The 12,058-nt window shown below is 32.6% G+C and overlaps 1 protein-coding gene across 1 annotated transcript; it reads left to right on the top strand.

The window, feature by feature from the left end:
* Positions 1 to 466: 466 nt before the first annotated feature.
* Positions 467 to 2,792, top strand: LOTGIDRAFT_130238 (hypothetical protein; the record flags this gene model as incomplete). Its single annotated transcript, XM_009065188.1, has 2 exons — positions 467 to 578; positions 1,510 to 2,792. 2 exons carry the CDS (start codon positions 467 to 469, stop codon positions 2,790 to 2,792), a joined length of 1,395 nt encoding a protein of 464 aa, XP_009063436.1.
* Between the last annotated feature and the right edge of the window lie 9,266 nt (positions 2,793 to 12,058).

Here is a 12,058-nt window from a genome sequence, read left to right as displayed (position 1 = left end):
AATTTGAAATTTTTAATTTGTTTTTGGACATTGATTATTAAGGAACAGGTGCGTCATTGTTTTTTCCAATCAGTAATATTTTCACCATCAAATTTTGAGCCTTCAAATCCATGTGTATCCAGAATTAATTGCATTTGAAAGTTAAAAAGACTAGTTGTCTTTTTTGAGACACTGTCATTTATAGAAAAGACATCTATAGAAATAAGAAAAGAAATTCCTAGTTAGAGATAATTTTGAAGGAATTTTCTAATACCTCTGAAGTCTATTTACATTTATAATATGTAAAAATATATTATATTCAAGACTCTTATCAACCCCAAAATGGCGAATCTGTTTCTTAGGCTTATTTATATGTCCAAAATCATATTGGCTTCTCAAGAATGATATTTTTGTTTTTTCTTCCAGGACCAGCAGAAGTATTTAAGATATTTTCATAAAGTTATTGAATTATCATTAACACATCAAGATGCCTTCTCCACAGCTTGTAGTTAATGAAACTGACATAGTTAGATTAGTGTCAGAATTTCTACAGAATCGTCAGTTGAATATCTCTATGATGTCATTAGAGAGAGAAACAGGTAGGCTATGAACAGTTTACAGCACTAATTAGTTAGTCTTAGATTATGGTTGAAGTGCATGATATCTACAATAAAACAGGACTTGCAAATAAATCTTTTCTCTGTGTTTGGGTTTTTTGTAAAATATGTGAAGTCATTTTTGTTTTTCTATTAATCAATTTGTTTCTTGCTAATTGCGGGAAATTTTAGCTGTTATTTTATATAAAACTGGGCATAAGCATTATCAATGACAAATATGGATAATATGTATATATTGTAGGTATTATCAATGACAAATATAGATAATATGTATATTTTGTATGTATTATCAATGACTATTATGGATAATATGTATATTTTGTAGGTATTATCAATGACTTATATGGATAATATGTATATTTTGTATGTATTATCAATGACTATTATGGATAATATGTATATTTTGTAGGTATTATCAATGACTTATATGGATAATATGTATATTTTGTAGGTATTATCAATGACTAATATGGATAATATGTATATTTTGTAGGTATTATCAATGACTAATATGGATAATATGTATATTTTGTAGGTATAATCAATGACTAATATGGATAATATGTATATTTTATAGGTATTATCAATGACTTATATGGATTATATGTATATTTTGTAGGTATTATCAATGACTAATATGGATAATATGTATATTTTGTAGGTATTATCAATGACTAATATGGATAATATGTATATTTTGTAGGTATTATCAATGACTAATATGGATAATATGTATATTTTATAGGTATTATCAATGACTTATATGGATTATATGTATATTTTGTAGGTATTATCAATGACTAATATGGATAATATGTATATTTTGTAGGTATTATCAATGACTAATATGGATAATATGTATATATTGTAGGTATTATCAATGACTAATATGGATAATATGTATATTTTGTAGGTATTATCAATGGAATGTATTCAGATGATATGTTATTTTTACGTCAGTTGATATTAGATGGACAATGGGATGATGTTATAGACTTTATTCAACCTTTAGTCACCGTGGAACATTTTGACATGAAGAAATTTCAGTATATCATCATGAAACATAAATATTTAGAATTACTGTGCATCAAATCAGACCCCAACGTGATGCAGAATTATGAGTTTACTGTGGATGAGGTGGTAAAGTGTTTAAACTCCTTGGAAGAACTCTGTCCATCCAAAGAGGAATACAGTAATCTTTGCTTCTTGTTGTCGCTTCCAAAACTCTCAGACCATATTGAGTACCAGAATTGGAATCCCAGTAACGCCAGAGTGGAATGCTTCAAAGACATCTGCCCCTTGGTGGAGAAGTTTTTACCTATTGATGGTGGAGCATCTGATAAGAGTAAAGTTGCTAAGAATGATCGTTTGATTCAGCTAGTGCTAAAGGGTTTGCTGTATGAATCCTGCGTAGAGTATTGTCAACAGCAAGCTACCAATGATGACTGTGATTTAAAGTATATGAATGTTTTGAACGATAATGGTTTCAGTGATGCAGATCTGAGTTTGATTTCCTGGTTGCTATGTATCCCTTACGACACATTTTCTTGCCCATTTGAGCAGAAGCAGGTCAACATTGATGTTCAACCGCTGATCAAACCATCGTTGGAAGCTTCATGGTCTGAACAGATCCTAGTCACACCAATTAAACCAAAGATGTTCCCACATTCAGCTGTACCAACCACCAGACCAAGATCAGCTGAAATGATGACCAGATCTTTGAATCCACAGTTTGATGGATTGAGCAGTGGGCTGATTGTGGGTCGAAGAGATCCCATGAACACATCTGGAGATTACAGTCTTTTATCAAGGTCTGTAGCACCTGGAAGCTCTGCTGCAGCTAAAAACCCAATGCTGCAGTCCATTGACAAACTCTTTTCTCATGGAGAAGTCATCAACACTCACTCTTCGATAATGGAGACACCACAGAAGACTATCCCAGAACATCCTGTACCAGCTAATTACCCTTCATCAGAATCTCCCAGACGCTTACAAGAATCTTCTTCAAATCCTGCTTCAACAGTAAAACCAATTAAATCAATCTCTCCTAGAAATAGTGGATCCACAGACAGCGCTGATAGAGGACAGGGAAATACTGCCTCACCTAGATCTAGTACTGATAATGAACTATATAAAGAGTATCACAGACAAAGACAGAAATTACAGGTAAAGAAAACATTCTTATTTGATTATTAGTAAAATACAGAACTAGAATTGGTAATAGTTTAGTAACCAATTGCACTTATTTCAGTCAAATTAGAATTAAACCAAACTTTTTTTATTTGCTTTTATTTTCAATATAAGCATGTCAGTTAGGGTCAAATTAAAATTAACCTTTGACTTAATCAATCAGATTTCTACCCTTTCCAGTGCTGGCATTTTGTGACACATTGTTTATCAGGTTAGGTCAATAGGTTAATTTAATGAACGTTTAAGAGGGCTGCTGGTAGACCCTAACTGAAGTGGCTATATGAAAAATAAATGCTTAAAAAAATGGAACGAAAGCTTGGTCTGATTTTAGTTAGGCTGCATTTATTTTAATCCGTTTTATGGATAGAGTATTTGAAAATTAGTCAATTTTTCTATTTGCAATTTTATTCAGAAGTCCTTAAACTTAAATTATTTTTTTCAAATACGTCACAGACCTATGGTTGATGTCTGGTAGAGGTTATTGACCATCAGTCATTTGAGCTGCCCTGTTGATCTTGTCTGGCAAATAGATCCAAATCAACAGTCCTATCTTAAAGTATTTTGCCAATTGAAAGTAACCAGAAATAGTGTTCTTGTCAAAAATAATTCCATGCTATGGTTTTACTTTTAGGAACAATTGGAAGCACAAGAGAGACAGCGGGAACAATGCCAACGAGAATTATTAGAAATAGAACAAAAACAGAAGAACATACTGAGTGACAACAGATTTGTGGACGAATCTCCCAAATCAAACCAGTTTTCATCTATAGAACCACAACCTTCTTGTGAGTTAGTCTTTAATTTTATTGTCTGGTGTTAGTATGGGTATATATAAGCAATGGGTTTAAATGGTGTTTGGTAAAATGGCAGTGGTGCAAATGTGAATCTTAATTTATAGGGATTTTAAAGAGATTAACTGAATTTTTTATGTGTATCGGGGACCCTGAAAGCATCAATTAGCACCATTCCAATTTTCAGTCAGACGTCTGTGATTCTTGCAATTCCCCTAAAACTAAGTGTTTGATGACGTCACTAATCGCGAAATATGCCTGTGTCACTTAAGGACCTTCACAATTAATGATGTCATCAAATACTTAGTTTTATAGAATTGCAGGAACCACACATTGAATATTGGAATGGTGCAAATCTATGCTTAATAGTGTCCCAGATACACATTGAAAGTTAGAAAACCTCTTTACAATCACTTTAAATACCAAGAAATCTCATGCATGTCATTGTTCCTGGCTAAGAGGAGTAGACATTTGCTTGCTTATTTGGATATTGGGTCTCTATTCTGGTTTAGGTAAAAAAATTTCAACCTGGTTTCAATAATGAAAGTAGGAAGGTCTCAATGTTGAGATTATAAACAAAATTTCCCTAATTGGGCACTGCATTGATTGCCTGTCTTCATCAGTCTAATCAAGTGCAGAAATTGAATTTGCATCTTTGATTATCCTTAAAAGACATTTCCAGAAAAATCTGATGTCAAAATTTCAAAATAATTCTTCAACCAAATGTATCATATCCCCTATATTCATTCTCTCCATTGCATGTGGTATATTTATTTTTATTATATTTTTGTATGTTATATTATTTTGTTTATCTATGCACCGCTTCTTTTATCACTCAAAAAAATGTTCAATATTCTCCTGGTTTGATTCTGAGTTTTGGATCATCTGGTGAAATAACTCGGCACAAAAACTCTCTCTGAGTAAGACATCTTAATTTAAAAAGTCGAATGGACAAAATTGAAATAGCTTGGAGCACAATGAATAATCTGAGCCTGTTTGAGATATTTAGTCTTCTTCGAAGTTAAAATTCAAAGTAAAAAAATGCCTTTTATCAAGAGATGTTTTGGATATTGATCCATCATCAGTATTTCCCATTTTTTGGACTGACTCACTGCTGAGAAGTAAGAATCACATTTTTTGAGTGATAATTGTGCATCAATTGCTATATATTATTTTCTGTGTAGTAACCATTCTCTTTTTTTTTTATTTTATTTTTTGGTGTTTTGTGTATCTAGGCGAGGAATCACAATATCCCAATTCAGTTGATACAAGTACGCCAACATCCTTGACTTCACCTAACAACTCGACACACAACAGATCTCTCCCTTCACCACTTGAACCAAAAACACCCATCTTTCAAAATTACACTGGTGGTTTAGATTCAGAAGATAACAGCCCCTTAGACACCAATCATTTTCAATTTGAAACAGGTAATACACAAAATATTGTCCATAAAAAAGCCACATCTTTTCAAATTGAATTTGAGGAAGCCAAGTCTTCCAAATCACCAGCTTTGCGTAGGAAGATGGGCGAAGGTGCTCCGAGAATGAGAAGAAGCAACAGTGTACATGGTACAGATATAGCAGCTGAAGTTGCTAAAGCCAGACAACCATCTCCAGCAACTCCTGCTTCACATTACGGAACTTTACCAAAGAAAACACCCAAAACTGGTGGTGCCTGCAAGTCTAAGATCTATAATAGAAGTATGAGTGTTCCTGAATCTGCCAAATCTAAGACCCTACCAGGTACCATTTTGGAATGTGTATTGAGAATGCTGTTGTCTTGACAAGTTTCAATTGGGTTTAATGATTAAGACAGATTATAAGATTATTTAGAAGTTTTGGATTTCATGAATTTGGCATTTTATAGACACTAATTTTTAAGATTAGATTTTCACAATGCTATGCTTAGTATGATTACAATGCTTGGAAGATGCTCAAAATTTTGAACTAATAGCTTGGAATAAATGTTTTGGGCTAATTGCAAGGAAAACATGCTTTAAACTAATAGCGAGGAAGATGCTTTAAACTAATAGTTAAGAAGATATATATTTATATCAATATTATCTAAGAAGGAATGTTATGAACTAATAGCTAGTAAGGAATGTTTTGAATTATTAGCCAGGAATGAATGTCTCAAACTAATAGCAAGAAATAAATGTTTTGGACTAATAGCAAAGAATAAATGATTTGGACTAATTGCAAGGAATAAATGTTTTGGACTACTGTTTAAACTAATAGCTAGGAAGGAATGTTTAGAACTAATATTTAAGAAGGAATGTTTTGAACTAATATCTTTAGAAGGAATGTTTTAAACTAATAGCTAGGAAGGGATGTTTCATACTGACTATTAAGAAGGAATGTTTTAAACTTATAGCATCATGAAGGAATGTTTCATATTAAAGGGCTATGTGTGTCCAACTAATAGGAAAGTTTTGTATTGATAGCTAGGAGGGAATGTTTCAAACATCTTGTAAAAACTTTAAGCATTTCAGTTTATTGAAGAACAGTAACAGATTCTTTTTGATTTTGAAACATATTATTACTTGACTTGATTTTGTAAATGATAAAAATTAGGGAATCCATCTTTAAATACATCATGAAAACATTGCATGATAACATATAATATATCATCAAAACAAAGAATGACAACATAATGATGTACTGTCTTATATAGCAAGGAGTAAATCTAAAACACCAACATTGGGAAGAAAACAATATTCAACTATGACTAAAACCAAGAAAACAACACAAGTGACAGGTTTGTTATTGATATCACATAAGCATGGTGTGATCCCCAAAACCTATTAATACCAACTGATGTGGTCCACAAAAATACCCTTCCAATGTTTGTATACCTGATAATTACAGTGGAGCCTCGTTTATCCGCACATTCCCGTTTCCGATAAAATCATATTACATTCCATTGTAATTAATGGGTCTTCAGTTGTATTGGGAGCTGCGGTGGGATTTAGACGCATGCCGGCATAGTTTGAGAAAATACCTTCAGATTTTTCAACCAGATCTGAGGGGCTGACATGGAAAAGGCATCTAGTAGTTCGAATGGGACAATAAACAAGGCCCTGTGTGCTACAGGCTGTGCACTTTGAAGATCACTCGACAGTTGGAAATCGAAAAAGAGCAGGCCTCATTGCACATCTTCATTAGCCCATAAGGTGCAGAAAAGTAGGACTTTAAACTCCAATCATTTCAATGGTATTGACTAATGCAGAATATGTAGTTTTAAAAATGTTCAGCCTGAAGCAAGTTTCTGTTAGTCATGGACCAACGTACATTTTGAAATAGTAATATCATTCTAATCAAGAGTTGAAAATAATGCAGATGATGCAGGTGATAGGGCATAAATGAAAATGAAGATTATTCCATCCACTGACATTTTACAATAGAAAGCCAATTGTACTTGGTTGAACTTTAAAAGAAAGGTTTGAGTCATAATTCCTGTTTTTATGGCGCCGCCACTTTTCAAATGGTTATTATAAATACATAATATGCATTACTTATAGCATGAATATGTCATGTCAAAAACGAAGTACTCAGAATTAACTGATATTTGAAGTGAATGTCTACTGAGATAATAATGATGAGTTCCATCTGGAAATTATCTCTTGAGTATTCCAAATGATTATTATAGACCTTAAAGGGACAGTGCATCATTTTTTTGACCAATTGTACTTCAGTCTCAGAAACAGGAATTTTTCTTAGTAATAGTGTTCACAGCTCTCAGTCAAAATTTGAGCCTTTAAATTCATGTGTGTCCAGAATTATTTGGTAAGACTCATCTTTTCTTGAGACACTGCCATGATATATAGAAAAGACATTTTTGAAGGAATTGTGCGATTTTTGTATATTTTTAGTACTTCTAAAGACTATTAACATATATTCAAGACTCACCAAAATGGCGCATCTATCTCTTTAACTTATACAATAAACAAAATGGCTAGATGTAATTTATTTTTCAGATTTTATACTTACATTAACCCCATATAATTCCCATATGTTGATAATTATTTTATCATTTCCTTGCATGTTGATTTTTATATATTCTTCAGTCTAGTTTCAGCTATATTGCTAAATTATACATCAATATTCTTTTGTATTGCCTGCTTTTTCATGTTTTTCTGTGAACTGATTTCTTTATTTTTAAAAGCAATAATGCTCAGTTGTTGACAATTGACAACAATTTAAGAATTCCCATTGGTTAAACCAACCAATGTAATTACACAGCGAAAGTAAAATTAGACCAAACTTTCGTTCTGTTTCAGTGTCTAAGGCTTCTCAGAATACAACCTTTGTTCTTGTCACAAAATCCCAGCGATGGAAAGGGAAGGAATTTAATTGGCTGGCAGTGTCATCAAACTGATGAATGTTCAAGAAGGCCATCTTCAGACCCTAACTGAAGTGGCTGTATTAAAATTATACACTAATGAAAAACCAAATGAAAGTTTGGTCTAATTTTAATTTCATTGTGGAAATTCATGCTGTTAGGAGCTGACTGAAATTTATGAGAAGACTTTGATTGGTTGGTCTTATTACAGTGACAATATTGACCAATCAGATGGCTTGAAATTATTTTTATACCTTCATTTAGATCTGACAACATCTCATATTTTTATATTTTTTGAAATTGTAGATTTAAAACAAGACGGTACTATTGATACTACACCTGGTAGTAAAACTGATCAGAGTTTACATTTATCTCATTTAACCCCTGCTTCACCACCAACACATAGAACTACAGCTTTTAATAAGGTAGGGTTAACTTTCTCTATGTTGTAGACCCAAACATCTGTCTATATTCCCGCCTCTGATAGCTATTTGGACAGATGTCAGCTGGTATGGGGACAGAAAAAATAAGGCCTGTTAAATGGGGATATTCTGCATCTCTGCAGGTGCAGGGTTTTTAAACCTATTTAGATACCTCTGATCTGCAAAACCCAGATATATTTGGAAAGATGAATATTTTTGTAGTACTGTCATACCATCATTTTCTCCCTACTCCATTTATTTCATGTCTCCAGACCGGAGACTCCGGTTCCATCAAAGTTTTTTATGCGGAACTGATCTAGCATCGGCCATTTAAAATTGCGTGAATAGCCAAAAGTTCACAGGTCACAGAGTCAAAACGAAAGTTACAGTAATGCCCAACAGTAATTTACAATCATCTTAAAGGTAATTCAATATTTTGTCAGCTAAAATGCACCTTTGGAGGGGTGGAAAATATCCATCAGAGGCTGGAATAGGGGCAGATGTTTCGGACTATCTATGTTGTTGTTTTAAAGGGATTATAAGAGATTTTCTAAAATTTGTATGAGTATCGCAGACACTGATAGCATCAATTTGCAGTCGTCTGTAGTTCCTGCAATTCCACAAAAATAAGTGTTTAATGACGTCATTAATCGCATTATATGCTGTATCAGTTATCTTAGTTTTAGTGGAATTGCAGGAACCGTAGGCATCTGATTGAAAACTGGAATGGTGCTAATTGATGTTATGTGTGTCCCCGATACATATACAAAATTTTGAAAATCTCTTTACAATCTCTTTAATTAGCTGTTCCATTTGTAACAGAAAACACAAGGGAATATATTATGGTATAACACACTTTAATAAAGTACATACTGTGCGTAATGTAGCATTTCAACACAAATTACACGTTTCATCATCAGATGTAATGAAGAAGAGGGAGTAAACATGAGAATATATCTTAGCAGGGGGTAAGTCATGAGGCTGGTATTAACAGACAACAGAACAAAGATGAAGACACTTAATATACAAAAAATATTGAAAAAACTGTATGCATAATATTCACGGGTTTCGTGCATGTGGTGATATTTACAAAACAAACCATATGTAGAAGAATTTCGAATGGCTGATTTGACATGAATTTAATAAAATCAGTTCCTAATAGAAGGCTTTCCTTCAAAAGTAAGAATGATGGATGATATATGAACTTCTGTCACATGCAGAAAATATCGGAATTCTTCACTGAACTCACTCAAATCTACATCAGTCCAAATTTGCATTTTCTAATCCAAATTGCAATCATACAATATTGAAGAACTAAAAACAATGTGAATCCTTAAAGGGATAGATGCACCTTTTTTGGAGGTTGAATTGAGTCTTGAATATATATATGAAAAAAGCATAATTCCTTCAAAAATATCTCAAACAAGGAATTCCTTTTCCTATTTCTAGATGTCTTTTCTATGGCAGTGTCTCAAGATCGCTTTTCAACTTTCTAACACAGATAATTCTGGACACATGGATTTGAAGGCTCGAATTTCAACAGTGAGCTGTTAATACTATTACTGATTGGCTTAGCTAAAAAATTCCCGTTTCTGAGAATAAGGTACAATTGGTCAAAAAATGGCGCATCTGTCCCTTTAAAACCAGTAGAGGAAGTATTATTAAAACAATACATTTAAGTATAACATATAATGATATTACTAAAATATAGGTCATAATAAAAACAATACACTCAGGTTAAATTTTGACATGATATATCATTTGTATATGAGAATAGGAAACTATCCTACACCATTAGAAACAAGTCATTTATGAGGTTTTTTAAGCAATAAGAGATTTAGGAGATGTGTCAATTAATCCAGTGCTTATAAGTGGGAAAATTGTGTTCGTTTGGTGCCTTGAATGTAATTCTGTGTGAATTTATCTCTCATGAGATGGGAATTGGTTTAGACATTTTAAAAGCCTGTTATTAGTCTTTTATTGGTGGCATAGATTTGCTTTTGACAGGAGTCTTATTAATGTTGCAGTTTTTAGCCAGTCATGTTTGGGTTGGATAATGAAAATTTCTATGCTGGCGGCTTTGACAGGCCTTCAATTTACTTCCTAAACATCCAAACGTGATGGTTCTGATGAAACCTGATGGTTCTGATGAAACATGATGGTTCTGATGAAACATGATGGTTCTGATGAAACATGATGGCTCTGATGAAACGTGATGGTTCTGATGAAACATGATGGTTCTGATGAAACAAACATGATTGTTCTGATGAAACAAACATGATTGTTCTAATGAAACATGATGGTTCTGATGAAACAAACGTGATGTTTCTGATGAAACATGATGGTTCTGATGAAACAAACGTGATGCTTCTCATGAAACATGATTGTTGTGATGAAACAAACATAATGGTTCTGACGAAACAAACATAATGGTTCTGATGAAACAAACGTGATTGTTCTGATGAAACGTGATGGTTCTGGTGAAAGATACTTGATGGTTCTTGTTGTGCTAAGTGTTCATATTCAAACACAGCTGCCAGTGGGTGTGTGTTACCTTGCTTGGCAAGCGATCATATCAAGTGTTCGTCTGTGGCAGTGTAAGATATTGTGAATCTAAATCAAGATTGACTTAAGGCAAGCTACTGATCTAACCAATAAAAAACTAACTATTGATTAGGTAGCTGTAGGACATGTTAATGTTTGTTTAATGTAAGGCAAGTGGTGTATCCGGGATTTTTTATGTCTTCACTTAACATAGTCAACATAGTTTTTGATTTCTCCTTGAGAGTTGAAAATGAAATTATAGCTCTGTGTACTTGGTGAATTTTGTAAAGTAAAAGTTAAAAGTTAAAAGTTACCAGACAGAGTGAATATATATTGAAAGAAATTTCAGCAGAATTCAAGAGCTTTTTGAATGTGTTCTCATGTACATTGATTGAAAGAAATTGCAGTGGAATTCAAGAGCTTTATGAATTGTGTTCTTGTGAACATTTATTGAAAGAAATTGCATTGGAATTAATGAGCTTTTTGAATTGTGTTCTTGAAATTGCAGTGGAATTAATGAGCTTTTTGAATTGTGTTCTTGAAATTGCAGTAGAATTCAAGAGCTTTTTGAATTGTGTTCTTATGAACATATTGAAAGAAAATTAAAACTGTTGAAATGCTATTTCATGGAAGTTAGGCTTGTGTGTTGCAAGGATATATTGAAAAAAGGAGCTGTAAATTTGGATTACAATTGGAATTTTCTATGAAGAAAAATTTATTTTGTGTGATAATGACCCTTGGTATCTGATTGATATTATATTAAAATATATAATACACAATATTATTTCTTGAACAGGTCCCTCCATGATTCCTGGAGTGTATGAGATAAAATGTACCACAATAATTGTGTCATTATTCCAAGTTGATTTAGACCAATGTGATATTTTTTAAGAGTGTGGATATAATACAAACTACATCAATTAGTTAAATTCTGGATAGGGTAAATCTTATAAAGTTTTGGTCACATGAGATCTAGAATTTCTTTTTGAAGTATTTTATATACATTGTTTAGAGTATGAATGACCTATTTATACCATAAACTTTAATATTTCCTATTATAAGTAAGTGAATAAATTTTATTAAGTTAATCATTCAGTTTGATTAATAAGTTACCTGTATATTGACATTATATATTTGAAGGGAGTGTGATATCATTAATATATGTTCTTTT

This window comes from Lottia gigantea, assembly GCF_000327385.1.
Source record: "Lottia gigantea unplaced genomic scaffold LOTGIsca_68, whole genome shotgun sequence".
NCBI classification, from domain to species: domain Eukaryota; kingdom Metazoa; phylum Mollusca; class Gastropoda; family Lottiidae; genus Lottia; species Lottia gigantea.
The sequence above is the reverse complement of the archived record's forward strand: the minus strand, read 5'-3'. Positions and strand labels throughout refer to the sequence as shown.